This window comes from Cynocephalus volans, chromosome 2 (genome assembly GCF_027409185.1).
Source record: "Cynocephalus volans isolate mCynVol1 chromosome 2, mCynVol1.pri, whole genome shotgun sequence".
NCBI classification, from domain to species: Eukaryota; Metazoa; Chordata; class Mammalia; order Dermoptera; family Cynocephalidae; genus Cynocephalus; species Cynocephalus volans.
The window spans coordinates 225175377-225190731 of NC_084461.1; the positions used below are offsets into that span (position 1 = coordinate 225175377).

The 15355-nt window shown below is 49.2% G+C and overlaps 1 protein-coding gene across 1 annotated transcript in view; it reads left to right on the forward strand.

The window, feature by feature from the left end:
- The window catches only part of VSTM4 (V-set and transmembrane domain containing 4), a 99186-nt gene that overhangs the window by 29550 nt on the left and 54281 nt on the right, over window positions 1-15355 (forward strand). Inside the window, exon 4 of the mRNA XM_063087500.1 lies at window positions 5847-5954. Coding sequence (XP_062943570.1) covers window positions 5847-5954 — 108 coding nt within the window. The remainder of the gene's footprint in view (window positions 1-5846; window positions 5955-15355) is intronic.

Consider the following 15355-nt stretch of genomic DNA (forward strand, 5'->3'; position numbering starts at 1 on the left):
GGAGCACAATCCCAGGCGTTTTGCCCTTTTGTTCCCGGGCGGGAGAGCTACAGTAGGGGTTACAGACGGATATCCATCCTCCAGGGGCTCAAGCTCAGCCTGGCTCTGTGCCTGCTGCACAAAAAAGGCATTGATTGTCAGAACTCTTGGTGAGATGCTGGAGAGAGCTAAAATCCCTCAGGGCTATCACTCAGGTATTTCACCTGGAGCAAGATGGTATTACAGGCTGCAATAGAAAATAGTAGTACAGTTTTATCTCCAGAACTGTGATCTCCCAGGCTTTTGCATTTGCTCTGGAAATGTAGAATACTGACATTGACTTTCTTGACTTGGTCGGGGGAGAGAGAGTGGGATTCCTTGCCTGTGCTGAGGAATGCTGGGGCCACCGTGTTTCAAAGCAGTGCTGAATACCCCTGCTGGGATCAGAGTTACTGGGCAACAGGTACCTCTGCTTCTCCCTGACTTGGCTGGGCTGTCTGTGAGGGGGTGTGGTGCTCTGTGGTTGTGCGTGCACCCTGCCTCGGCCTCACTGGGCGTGTGTGGCCACTCTAGCCCACAGCCCGCCATCTGCTGCATGGAGGCCTTAACGTCTTCTGCATGGCGGCTTGCAGTTTAGTCTTAAAGTGGCAACAGTGCCTTTGGAAGCACAATGACAAAAGATAACACTGCAAATGCTTTCAGAGAATATAACATGATTTTAAGAATTATTGCTGGTGTGTATATGTGATAATTTAAAAGCTAATTCTAGATTTGGTTAAGTGCGGAAATTTTGTTAAATATGGGCCTGAAGGCTTAGCTTCAGCCTTCCAACAACTGTTGTTTGGCCTGGTCTGAGTTTTACAACTTTTGAGCCAACATGTATAATTAGATTTTTACATAAAAGGTTAAAGGACAAGCCGGAAGATGCAGCAATGTGAGACTGGCATTCTAGCTGAGGACATCCCCTGGAGCAGAGGCATGGCATAGCTTTTCACCAGCTGACTCGCAAAAACGTGGAGTCTTATGAGTTTGTGACCCTGGCTTCAAGGGCTCAGAGTTTACTCCTTGTTTGCAGAGAGCACTGGGGAGGTGTTTTCGGTGCTTTGAGTAGACCAGCAGGATGGTTGTCTTTATACAGCAGCAGAAATGTTTGGGACAGGAGGGAATACCAGAACTTTGGGTACAGGTGGCTGCCCATCAAGTGTTCTTTCTGAGATTTTCTTCTCCCGTAAGTCGACACTTTTTAAGCTTCCTGTAGCTTCAAGAGCACAACAGAGAGCAGCCACGGCTGTTCCTGTCTGCGTGGAGACCCACCCACACGTGGTGCTTCTGGCTGGTGTCCTCAGCCCAGAGGGCCTTATGCTTGGCGGTGTGGCTGAGCTTTCTGGACTGGCCAGATGTTTTGTGATTGCGTAGCCCTGCTGCCCAGGGAGAGCACCGTCTGTGCCATGTTGAGGAGGCTGTGATCAGAAACCATAGCTCCAACCTGCTGACGCCCCTCGCCTCCCACCAGGGCAGAGCAGGCCCTGATGTCCACCATCTGCTGCTAGGGAGCTGGTGGGAGAACCAGCTGCCACAGTTCTCACTGTCAACCTTGTCACTCTTTGGTTCCCGCAGTCCCAAAACCAGGGAAAGAGGTCAGGTGAAGAGGTGAACTCGCCTCAGTGCAGAAACCTTAGTAAGACTGTTTTTCTCTCCATTCCAAGAATGAGAGCGAAGCCTCGTTGCCCTGGCTTTTGGTCCAGAGGCCCACATCTCTGAATCCCTTCAAGGCAGAGGCTGCATCCACCTGTGCCACGTTCTGTCTCATGGCACCGTGACCATGTAGTGTCCTACCCTCGCATGCCAGAAGTGGCTTGCAGTCCTGTTCCCAGCGTAGTTTGCTCAACGGTATGTGAATCCGGGAGTGGCCGTGTGTTCACCGTGTTCTGGCCCCTTATGTATCCTGGTATCCTGTCATGAACCCTGGTCTGTGAACTCTGCTCTGTCCCTCTGTGTGTTGTGAAGTGTCTTGGACAGAATCCAAGAGCCCCCTGGCTGAGTTTCATTGCTTTAAATGGAGGCCCAAGCCTCTACCCTAACTTTGAGCACAAACAATTGTCCACCCTATTCATCTACAAAGCCCACACATCAGAGACACTGGGGCCCGCATAGAAAGGCGGTTTTGATTTCAGTTCTGTGAGAGACTTTTCTCTATTTCTTAGGCCTCTCACATCCTCTTGACTCCTTGACCCCTCTAATCCGGCTTCTGCCCCCTCCATCCTGCTGAAATGGCTCATCGCCAGGACTTCCCCAGCAGCTTCCTAGTGGGAAAACCCAGTGAGTGTTCTCCAGCAGAACTTGGTGCTATTAAGGAATCTTGCTTACAATTCTTCACTCTTGGGTTCTAGAACTTTCTCTTCAGTCCTCTTTCCCATGACTAGCTCCAGGTCCTTTGTAGGAGACTTTCCTCCCTCCTGCCTGCCTGCCCTGCTCCCTGAAATATCCGTGCACATGCTCCTTTCGCCTGCAACCTTGTCCTGTGGCACTTTCTACCTGTTGTAGTTTTAGCCCAGAATTCTGAGTTGCCAGGAACAGAAACCTACTCAAACTAGCTTAGGCAAAAACACTGACTGACCCTAAGAACACAGGAGGGTCTCATGGACTCCAGGGACAGAGGTGGCACTGGGCCTCTCCAGGGCCCAGGTAAGGGAGGTGGAGTCAAAAGGAAGTGAATGTCTGATTCCATCCCATTCCCCCTTCCTTCTCAGCGGCCATAAGCCTGACCTGCTTCTCTAGGCTGCGGGGGGAATCTAGCCACCTGCCACCCCAGCCCGTGTGCTTTTTCAGTTTAAGCACTTAACTAACTGCTTCTTCATGTCCCAAGGGCCTTACAGAGGTGCATTCCCGCACACTCAGCAATTCCACTTCTAGGAACTCAATCTTAAGAACATAATGTGCATTAAGGTTAAAGTTTATGAATGTTCATTACAGAATTATTTACTGTGGGGAACAGGTAAACACTTTAAGTAGCTAACAGGAAATGATTGTTAAACCATCAGTAATGATATGTTAATATGATAAATTTTTATCATATGTTTCAAAACGATTCAGAACCAATTTTTGAATAGAGTCTGTTGAGAAAATAAGACAAAAAGCAAGATGTGAAACTGTATGAGCCCAATTGTAAAATATATGCAGAGACATCATAGAGTACACCACTCATTAGCAGCAGTTATTTCAAGCAATGGGATGGCCAATAACTTTTTCTCATTTCTGTGTTTTGTGTTATTTTCAGTACAACATAGCGCAGGGCTCTAGGGCTCTTGGAGGCCTCTCTGCGCGTTCCTGGTACTGAGCACACACTCTTACTGCTGCAGTTAGCACATGGCCCTCTGATTTCTTGAAAGGAAAACCTTCGTATGTTTATCTTTATATTTCTTGTGCCTAGAAGAGTATTGAACATGGCTGATAATAAATGTCTGTTGGCTGAAGAAATTTAAGGCAGCAGAGAAACATTTTTGTTAAGTTCGTACAATTTTTGTTAAGTTTGCACATTGGCTAAGTACAAACATCTGTAGTAGTTTTCTTCATAGAAGGTTCAAATAATGCTTTTGGCTTCCCTTTTCAAAACTACCTGCACAGTTTTGGTATTTTATTGATCAGATCAGTAATAAAGTTGATCTTTGGAGTTTAAGAGATGTCTGTATGTGACCATGATTTAACAGCTGTGAGATTTAAAATATTTTTTTAATTTTGAGATTATTATAGAGTAATATTCATTTGTAAGAAATAATACAGAGAGATCCTTTGTACCAGTTCCTCCCAATGATAGCATCTTACAAAATTATAGTACAATATCACAACCAAGATATTGACGTTGATACAGTTGTCAATCTAAATAGCAACACACGGAGGCTCTCTAAAAGAATACTGAGTCATTAGAGAATAGGCATTGCAATGGGAATATGCATGCCATAGTAAACTATGTGCACATTCAGGGAAGTAAAGGAAGATGAAGGGTTTTAAAGGAAAAATGATGGAGCATTGCATAATTGTTTGGGGATAGTTATCGTTGGCTATAAGGATCAATAACAAGGGTGATGCTGGTCTGAGGCTGGACAGGTGGTTGCTGGGCAGGTGCCTCTCGGAAGTCTTTTTTGATTAAGGTTGTAATGGCCTCTGTGCAAGGTTGTGGCTTTGCAGAGTTCTTTGTGATAGTTCTTGTTATCAGGCATATGTGTATGAGAACTCGCCCTTCCTGGGCTTTCCCCGGCTCTATTTGTCAGGGTTTTTCTTTTTCTTTTTTTTTAACACAAGCAACTTTATTCTGATACTGAAAACTTTTACACAGTCAAGATACAGAATATTTCTACCACTACAGGAGACTCTTATAACCAAGCTCACCTTACTCCTACCCCCTCCCTCCTTAACCTCGGGCAACCACTAATCTGTTTATTATTTCTATAATTTTGTCATTGCAAGAATGTTATATAAAGGAAACAATCAACAGAGTGACAAGACAACCTACAGAGTGGGAGAAAATTTTTGCCAACTGTGCATCTGATAAGGGACTAATATCCAGAATATACACAGAACTCAAGCAATTATACAGTAAAAAAATAAATGACCCAATTAAATAAAATTTTACAGTACGTAGCCTCTGGAATGCGTATTTTTTTTTTCACTCAGCATAGTTCTCCGGGATTCATCCAGGTTGCTGTGTGTGTCAGTGGTCCCCTCCTATTGCTGGGGTATGCAGCGGCGAGCATGTGCCACACTTTGTTTAACCGCCCACCCAGTGAAGGACAACCTTTGTTTTTAGTTCTGGGCTATCCTGAATAAATCTGCTATGAACATACATGTACAGGTCTTTGCTGAGCTGAAGTTGCTGTTTCTCTGGGACGAATGCCCGGAGTGCAGTTGCTAGGTTGAATGGTGGTTGCAGGTGTGTCTTTCAAGAAACTGCACACTGTTTTCCAGGGTAGCTGTGCCACTTTACGCTCCCACCAGCCCTGTCTGAGTGACCCGGTGTGTACACATCCTCACCAGCATTTGGTGTTGTCACTGTGTTTTATTTTAGCCAGTCTGAAAGGCGTGTGAGACATCTCACCACGGTTTCATTTTGCATTTCTTTAACGAATGGCTCAGGAAGTCGAACGTTTTCTTAGGTGCTTATTTGCCACCCGTTTATTCTCTTTGGTGAAATGTGTCTGTGGGTTTTGCTCATTTTTCTTATAGGATTGTTTGTTTATTTTTTACTGCTGAGTTTTGAGTGTTCTTTATATTCTAGATACTAGTCCTTTATCACATATGTGGTTTACACATATTTTATTCTAGTCTGTAACTTGACTTTTAATTCTCTTCATATGGTTGTTTACAGAGCAAAAGTTTTTAATTTTGATGAAATCAAATTTATCACATTTTACTTAATGAGTGGTGCTTCTGGTATAAGGCGTAAGAACTCTTTGCTTAGTCTTAGATCCCAAAGTTTGCTCCTATTTTTTTTTTAAAGTTTTCTAGTTTAAATTTCACATTTAGGCTTGTGGCTCATTTTGAGTTAATTGTTGTATAATGTGTGAGGTTTATTTTAATTTTATTTTTTGCCGATGGAAGTCCACTTGCTCCAACACCATTGATTGAAGAGGCCGTCCTTCCGCCATTGAATTGCTCTTGTGCTTTTGCCAAAATCAATTGAGTGTCTTGGGTGGGTCTATTTCTGGGCTCCCCGTTTCAATTATCTGTGTCTGTCCCTCTACCAATATCATACTAGCTCGATTACTGTAGTACTGGGATTTTCAAAGTTCCGTCTTTGACTGTTTTTGTGCCCATGCACTTCCCCTGATGCGTCCCCATGAGGGTGATCCTGCTGTGTCCTTGCCTTTCAGATCTCTATGTGTACGCCGTCCTCGTGTGCTGCGTGGGGATCCTCAGCGTCCTGCTCTTCACGCTGGTCATCATCTGCCAGTCTGTGTTTAGCAAGAGGAAGTCCCGAGGTAAGAAAACAGATAAAGTCATGTCAGGAGGGAGCACAGCCCAGCCCCAGATAGGTGGGAGATGATGGCAAAGCGTCCCCTTGGTGCAAAAATACACTGTGAGTCCGGGGCTATTCACCTGTGACTGGTGAGCAAAGTGAGTGAGACGTGTTCCCCTTAAATGCCACTAAAGTAAACTGTGACCATGCGGGTGTCGTTTAACTCCCCCCTTTCCTCAAGTCCCTTCGTGCCTCAGTTTCTGAGGTTCCCTCCTGCGGCTGTGGGTCAGATGATCCTGGGGTTGCATTTTGGCTCTGCCACTTCAGACTGAGTTTTTGGACGAGGTTTTGGCCAAGTTCCCGAACCATTCTGAACTTGGGTTTCCTCCTTTACAAAAGGGCATATCGACACCTTCGTCCTTAGAGGGAGTGTTCTGGTGAGGGTTTGCTTGGCAGGCAGGCAGGACTCGGGAACTGTCCCCCTCTCTTCCTTCCTTGTCCATCCTTCTATCTCCTGTCTTTTTAGTGTCCTGTTTCCCTGCCTCTGCCCTCAGCCCAGCCTCTCCTGCGGCTTCTTTCCCAGGGACCAAGTCCTCCTGCCTCTTGGCTCCCTATGTGTGCTGCTGCTTTCTCTCCAATCTCCGCCTCTCACTGGGCCTCGATCCCACATGTCCAGCAGCTCCTGTTGGAGTGTTTCCTCTGGGAGCTCCTCCCTGTGTCCCTTCTTCAAAATTTCCAAAACAGCCAGGCTGCTGCCGCTCCCAGTGCTGCCCCGGCTACAGCTGAGCTCTGCAATCAGAAGGACTGGTGCCCCGGAGCCTCCGCTGCCCGGGTTGGCTGCCCCTGTCTGCCTCGCCTTCCTCACCAGTACCTGGAAACAGTTGCAGTCTCACAGGATCATGTGAGGACAGAATTACAAAAAAAGAGAGAGGTGTTCAAGACACTTAACACATTTTGGCACCCAGTAAATGTCCTGTATCTATGACGACATATGGTTATAATGATACATAATGATTATCACTATTAGCTCAAGGTCGTAAAGCTGAGAAGTGTTAATTCGGTTGTCATGGCTTGAAGAAAAACAGGGAAACTGAGCAGCATTTACAGAGGGGACTCTCTCCAGACATGTGGGCAAGACTTAGGGAACCAGGGAGGGAGGCGACATGTCCGGGGATCAGCACCCCCAGGAAGCTGTTCTCACCCTAGACCTCAAGGGACAAGGGGAGGAGAACTTTCTGGAATGTGCAAGGGCTGCAGTTGTGGCAGAGGTGTCACCAATAGGAGCCTCAGGAGAGGGGCCCCACAAGTGACAGACCAGGAGGCAGCAGAGGGGGAGCTGAGGTCACGCATTCTTCAGCCCCTCTCTTCCCCCCACTTGCGTCTCCCACTGAGGGGGCAGGGGGGCAGGAAGGTGCAGAGGGCAGCTTCCCGGGCCCAGCAGGGTGCACGGGGGGGTGTTAGGGATCCTCAGGGACAGCGGAGGATGCCAGCACACTCAGTGCCTGGTGCTGGAGTGAGGGCTGTCACCCACGTCTTTTTCCTCCGGAGCCCGTGACCTTCCCATCAGCCTGTGTGTGTCTCTGTGCTGTCTTCTAAAGCCACTTCTGGGAGCCTCTCCATGCCACTTCCCCCGCAGTCCCCATCTGCAGCACCCAAGCTTTCCTTCTGTTCTCAGCCCTTGGCTGGTTTTAGGAGCTTGTGGCACGTGTTGCACGTGGGCGTTGGCATTTCCTGCCTTCAAGAGGATGGCATGCAAGGCAGGGACCACACACTAGACCCATTCCCTTGGAATTGAGATCATGACAGATGCTCAACAAATGTGGACAAATGGGCTTGTTTTCTGGTGTTTTACTCCCAACCGGTGGAGTTGGGAGACCATACAAGCGGTTTCTAAACCAGTTATGCTCTAAGGACCCCTCTGCCCGGACTCAGGGCATGAGAGAGCCTGACTTCAGCTGCAGGCCCCGCTGGGCCCTGGGTAGGTGAGGGGATCAAAGCAGTATGGTTAGGTCCAGAGATATCCTCCTCCAAAGCCAAGAAGGGCAGGCTGGGGCACACGGAGCCCAGGCCTCACAGAAAGCCTGTAGAGAATGGGTTCCCAGCTGCCCATCCTCACCGGGGTGGGCTCCAGACGGCCTGTGTGCATCTGTGCTCAGCATCTGAAAGCCCTACTTGGCTGCCAAGAGCTTTGTGTGAGCACCTACCAGGGGCCAGGCACCTCTCTTGGCTCTCAATGTTCTCATGTGATCTGAATGACAGCCACATCACTCCCATTCCACAGAGAGCATGGCTGAGAAGCAGGAGAACACCATGCCACAAGGCAGTGGCAGAGGTGAGGCTCAGAACCAGACTCATCCCAAGCGTCTCACGTTTCTGTTCAAGAAAACCGCAGCCATCTGGGGCTGACCTCGCCAAGGGAACTGTCCTTCAGCCTTCCATGTGGTTGTTGCTCAGATTCTTCCCAAACAGCTCTACCCAGCTCCTGCAGCTCCTGGGGAGCGTGGCTTTGGTCTGGTGCACCGCTCCCATTGCAGGCTCAGCTGGCTTCCCATGGCCCTGGCAAGGCAGGTCCTGTCCCTTGTGGCCCTAGAAGCCAGGTACCTCCCAGGTACATCTTGGGGCCAAAGACGAAGACTGTGCATAGTTTGTCCGGGTGTTCCCCTTTAGTTGGGCCCTTAAAGAAGCACTCACTAGACCTTTAGGAGCAGACCATTTACTGAGGAACCTGCTCAAATGCAGATTCTGATCCAGTACCTAGGGCAGGCCTGTGATCCTGCATCTCTAACCAGCTCTGCTCTGAGGCTGCCCTTGGAGCAGCAAGGCCTTAGAGCTAGTTCTTAACTCCGTCCCACTCAGTAACCCCCCTCACAAAAATATTTCGAAACGATCCCATTACTATCTTGAAATAAAATTCATAGATAAGATATGCTTCCTGTACTCCCAACCCCAATCAATTTAGTGATCTACAAAGAAGAAATAAAAGGAAAGTAATTTATAACACCATGAAACAGATTTTAGTATTGCACCTCTTCTTGTGAATAAGCGTCAATTTCAAAAAAAAATTTCAGAGAAGGCAGTAATCCTTTACATGTGACACTTGAGATAAAGGGTAGATAAGTACATGTATGCATATGTGAGGACTCGGTGAACATGTGTCAGGCCCAAGTGTGGGCTGATACAGATATGCTGCAACAACCAGGAGTGGCACTGCTCATAGTGATGGGAATTCTAACATCGCAACTGTCCACAAGGTTTTGAAGAAAACAGTATACTCTTCCTGTGATTTTTATACCCTTTACATTTGTGTGTATTAAAATGGAGCAAAAACACACCTTACATTTGTATGTAAAATGGACTTAGGTCCCAGGCTCTCCTGAACAGTTTTTTTTCCTCTACACGAATATCAGGAAGGTCAGTCGAGTCATGTGGGATAGATCTTCATTTGTGGACTGTCCTGCATATTGCTGGATGGCCAGTGTCCCTGCTCTTACCAGTTGTCAGGTACTATTCCCAATCAATGCAATAATCAGCAACATCCCCTGAGAGTTCCAAATTGCCCCTGGGGGGTGGAGCAGGGGCAGGACCATCTCCACTGAAAACCATGACCTTTGAGCAGACTATTCTTAGGTCTGCTGCTCTTTCCATTGAACTGGAGGAAACAAGGCCTCCAGGAACCCCTGGTGACAGGTCCAGGAGGGAGTCACCGTCAAATGGGATGCTCTTTGTATGTGGGTCTGATTCTGTCCTAATGCTCTCTCTAGAGTGTCAGTTGTTTTATTTAAGTTTCATTTCCTAGTCAAGACAGCAAGGGCATGCATGCAGAGCCATAGTGAATTGCCCAAATATTGCTCAGGACCCCAAACCCAGCCACTCCAGATCCAAACTCCGTGCCTTCCAGTGTCATACCTCAACAGAAGATCCTCCTAGAGCCCTGTCACTGCTGCAAGGTGGGTTTGGGAGCATTCAGTTGCCTTTAGGGGGCGCAGGAAGGCAGGTCTAGGCTCAGAACCAGTGGCATTCCAGAAGCAGGTTGGCAGGTGGATTTGCAGTGAGGAACCCCAAGCTTCCAATGAGGTCTGGATTACAGGACCCTTCCAAACATTTTTTGTCTATTACATTTAGTAACAAAATGATGTGATGGGACAGAAGGGATCTGATAAATATGGCCTTGCTTTAAGTTGGTCAGAGATTTCTTTCCTGGTTCTGAAGATGTAACTAAGAGCATCCTGTCATTGAGTGGGCTCTTAGAGAACACACACTGGTGATCCCCAGATGTTAGAGGTATCTATTTCTGCATAACAACTCACCCTAAAAGTAGTGGCCTACAACAACATTTATGTGCTGAAGATTCTACAGCCTGAGCTGGGCTTAGATGGACGGTTCTTCTGGCAGTGACACCTAGTGTCATCTGGAGTTGAATGGAACTGGAGATCCAGGAGGTTGCCACTCCCAGCCCTGGGGCCTGCCTCTGAGAATATGGGACAGCAGGGCTGGTGCAATCACTCTCCCTGCCTGTGATTTCACCAGCAGGTAGCCAGACCTCCCTGCTTGGTGATTCTAGGCTCCAAGGACATGCCTTGACTGGATCGCAGCACAGTTTCACTCTCCTCCATTCTGCTGGATTAAGCAAGTTGCAAGGGCAGCCCAGATTTGGAGTGGCAAGGAGTTTGTGGTCATCTTTAACTCACAGAATACTTTATTGCTGTCTTTCCCACTGCCAGACCCAGTGAGAAGCAAGGGAGGTTCCCAGCCAGGGAGGGGCCAGGGAGACAGCCCATGACTACAGGTAGCTGGGGCATGATGGTGACCACTCATGGCCCTGGCAGCCAGCTAGCTCCTGAGGAGTGTGCACTGTTTGTGTCCAAGCAGGGATGGGAGGGGATTGGGACATAGGGTGGCAGCAATTCCAAGGGAGCAGGTTCCAGCAGGTGCCAGAGTAAGAGCAGGGACAGGACAGATCCCCTCATGCCAGACTGTCTGGGAGGCTGCTCCTTTTGTGGGTTGGCTGTGGTGGTTATGGCTCTCACTGGGAGCAATCAAGTGTTTGTAGGCCAAGTCAAATGTGACCCTCAGAAATGACCCTGCTAAAAACCAACTACACTCATAACTCAAATTCAACATACTCCTGCATTCAGTGCATCACACTACAACCAACTTGCACCATGTTGACAAACATTGGTCATACTTATAAAGTGCTGGGAATAGTGCTGGGTCTGAGGAGTGCTCAGGCCTTTCTAGGGGCCCCGGTCACATTGACAGTTTCTAGGTTTTCTGTGCAGATGTGTGTCTGCTGGGCCTCCAGCATCCCGACCATAGGTAGGAGAGCAGGTCTCTCCTGCCTGTGTGGGGCTACAGTGCATCGGGTTTGCAGGCTACTCACACACATGGACCTGCTCCCCTGCACCCGCAGCAATATCTGGCTGGAAGAGGACATCAGAGTAGCTGTCTCCAGCCCAGGGGGACCCTGAGATAAACAAAGCCCATGCTGCAAGCCAGGGCCATAGGTTGGCCCTCTTCATTCCCAGCCTTCCAGCAGCCCTGCCCTGGGCCAGGCCTGGCGCTGCTCTGCTTCCGGGAGTGCTCAGCGGTCACATGAGCTGGAGCTCCTGGCACCCACGTGGTGCTCGCCAAGCAGAAGCGTGCTTCCCACCCCCTCCTGAGCTGTGAATCTCCATCCCCCCTCTTTGTTAGTGCAAGAGTGCCCTGAACCTCATCCCAGGGCCCCTGCAGCTCTGACTCACTCTGAAAAACAGCAGTCCTGGTGGCCCAGGGCTGGCCCTGAGTTTTTCTAGTGGTTTCTCAAGCACACTGATTTCCGAAGGCCTTTGCTTCTTGGAGAATTAGTCCAGACTTGCTGCCTCAGGGTGGCCCCAACTATCCCCCAACCCTCTGTGTCTGAACTTTTAAAAGCTTAGTTTTTCTGGCATGCCGGAACCACATGGAGAAGAGGAGAGGCCTCATTTCTCTTGCTGTACTCGGCAGTGTGGGCTGCGACACGGCGCAGCTGGCACTCAATATGCGAGAACTGGGGACAGGGCTCCCTCAGGCTTCCAAAGCACCCACACCTCCCCGTCCACAAATTTGCTCTCCTCTGCTTCTGAGAGCCTGGGGCCTTTCCTTCTGAGGCACCAGACAGAGGCAGTTGGGGGCTGCGTCCCAGTCAGGGCCGGGGAAGGGGGCCACAAAGCACAGCATGGAGGTCTGTGGATGAGGAGGAGCAGAGGGGAGCCTCTGTTTTTCAGTGTGTGCTAGGAGGCTCGGCTGGCTCTCTCTTCAGGCCCACAGAACCCCTGTCTTTCCTTTGTGGGGCTCTTAAGCTTCCCTGGTAGCCTGATAAAAAGAGCACTGGACGTAGAGCCTAGATTCCAGCTCCTGCCTTTGCAGAGCGGGTCTTCTGAGCTTCCAGGTCCTGTCACTGTAAAACGGGGATAAGAATCCCACTTACCTCCCAGGGCTGTGGGAGATGCCTTTCCTGGTGCAGTGTGACCTCCAGTCCTGGGCGTGGGCAGCTCCAAGGGATACTACCCCAGGGTGGGGTTCATCTTCCTAATTGTGATCAGCCCTGCAGCCACATTAGCCATTCTGGCCTCCCCAGCATGCTGTCCCAGTAGAAATACAATGTGAGCCACAGGCGTAATTTGACCTTTTATTTATTAAAAAAGTAAAAAGACACAGATGGGATTAATTTCAGTATCTTTTATTTAACTCATTATATCCAAAATATCATCTCAGCAAGTATCAATATATGAAGACTATGAATGAGATGTTACTTTCCACATTCCTTTTCGCATCCTACGCTTCAAAATCCAGCACATCCCTTTTAAGACTAATCACATTTCCAGTGCTTGTGACACCTGGGACTTGTGACTACTGAAAGGGACAATGCAACTCTAGATAGACAACTTTGTGTGCTGGTGCTTTTCATGGAGTGAATACGGCTATTAAATGGCTCTCTGTGCCAAGGGAACAGGAGGCAGAGAATTTACTTCTCCCCAGCTTCCTGCTTGGTGACCAAGAGGGGCAGTCCCATCCTTGTAACTGTGCTGGCCTGGAAAGGTCACGGTTGCAGGACTGCTTCCTGGAGGGGGCTGGGCTCATGTGTGTAGGAAGGGGGCACCCCTGGTCCTGTCTCTTCCCCCAGGGAAATGCAGGCAGGGGGCTGTGGGCTGGACCCCGAGTGTAGGTAGTGCTTTCCCAGGCCACAGGGCTCTTGCTTGTGCTGGGGCCGCAGGGGGTGGGGGGTCAATCCACAATGTGATCCATCGTTCATTCACCAAATGCTCCTGGGCACTCACTGTGGATGAAGCATGAAGACCCCGTGCTGGGGCTGCTACAGTGCTCGCTGCAAATGTGGAACGCTCAGTAAATAGAGCAGAAACATCCACAGGTCCTATCGCTGGGTCTGTGCAAGGCCTGGAGGTCAGAGGAGGGTGTGAGGGAGTAACGGGTAGAATGGGGGAAAGGTCAGTCACACCTTGTTGGTCCTGACACCGCCACAGGGCCTGATAGGATGGGAGGGCATGGCCGCTTCCACCCCAAGACACCCAATTCTGGGTGGTGGTGGTGATAGGGAGAACAAAGCCTTCAGGCTGGATGTGCCACCTGGGAGGTTTGGCCATGGGGTGGAGGCTGTGAGCAGCGTGGTCCCAGCTGAGGAGGGGAGAAAGGCTGGGAGTGGCCCGGGGCCTGGTGCTTCTTCTCAGGAGAGGTGGGAAAAACAAGCCTTCCTTTTAAGAGTCTTCAAAGTTCCAGAGATCCTAAGATCCCCTTTTAAAAAGCACTGCATCCTGAGTTGTCCTTTGGCGCCTCCAGGTCAGGCGCCTGGGTGCCAGGCCATGGCCCATGGTGGGGACTGGCTCCGTCACACGCCCTCTCTTGGCGGCCTTCTCTTCTCAGTCTCTTAGGATCCCCTCCCACAGAAACTCTTGGCACTTAAATCTTTGCCTTACAGCCTCTGCTTCTGGGGGAGTCGAAGCCACACTGGGTTAACACAGTTACCGAATCAGCACTGATGATGCTGTGCATATTTAAGGCTGAGTCTGGGTGAAGTCAATTTTTCTGATGCTTGTTAGCCTCACCTCCGGTGTCCAGACTCACTTCTGGTCCTGTGGGCAGACCGTCTTCATTAACAGGAGCCTCGGCCCTGCAGACACCAGGCTGAGACCTCAAAACCAGCAGCTGGCAAGTGCTGGCAGGGGAGCATCTTGTGCACTCTGGCCCTGATCATCTTCACTGGGCTCCTGGCCCTTCCTAGTCGGTCCCCTGCCCCCACAGGACACTCAGCCCCCTATGCTCCTGTCCTGCTCTCTCGATTCCTGATCTTCAGGCTGCTTCCCTCACTGCCCACGGACTGGACTTCCCAAAACTCAGGTCAGCTCATGGGGTTCTCTTGGGTTCCAGTCTCAGCTCTGCCCGGCTCCAGCTGTGGCACAGTGGGCTGGCCATTTATCCCATGAGACTCAGTTTCTCCATCTGTAGAAGATGCCATCTTGATCAACATTTGGCTTTCTTATTGTTTTTCTATTCTATTTACTTCTCTCATCGTTATTATTTCTGTTTGCTTTGGTTTTAGTTTGCTCTTCTTTCTGACAGTTGAAGGTTTGGCTCTTGATTTGAGACTTTTCTTCTTTATTAATATTAGAATATATATTCACTGCTTTATCTGTGTGACATAAGGTCTGGTATGCTGAGCTTTCAATTTCATCGAAAGTATTTTCTAATTTCCCTTATGATTTCCTCTTTGACCCATTAGTTATTGCCAGCTGCCAGCATCTCTGAGAATGGTACAGCGTAGCTACGAGAGGGCTGTGGAGCCTGGCTGCCAGCTCTGACACGTCCCATGTGTGCCAGTCTGCTAGCGCTGCTGTGGCAAAGGACCACGGCCTGGGTGGCTTAGATAACAGACGTTTATTTCCTCACAGCTCTGGAGGTTGGAGGTCTGTGGCTCAGGAGCTGGTGGGGTTGGTTTCTCCTGAGGCCTCTCTCCTTGGCTGCACATGCCGTCTTCTCCCTGTGTCTTTACATGGCCTTCTCTCTGTGCGTGTCTGTGTCCTGATCTCTTCACATAAGGACCCCAGTGATGTTGGATTCTGGCCCATCCTACTAGCCTCATTTTAACTTACACCTCATTAAAGACTCCATCTGCAAATATAGTCGCATTCTGAGGTACTGAGGGTCAGGACTTCAACATGTGAATTTTAGAGGAGACACGACTCAGCCCATGTGTGACCTTGGGCAAGTTCGTTAGCCTCTCTGTACTTAAGTGTCCTCCACTGTAAGACAGGAGCAATGACCAGGTTATTGTGAAGATTAAATTAGAGTACAAAACTGCGGTCCTCAAACATTTCTGCTTGCATAGCTCCTAAAATAATCTAAAAAACTATGCCCCCTTGATCAGTTTTTTGTTGATATCTAAACTTTTTC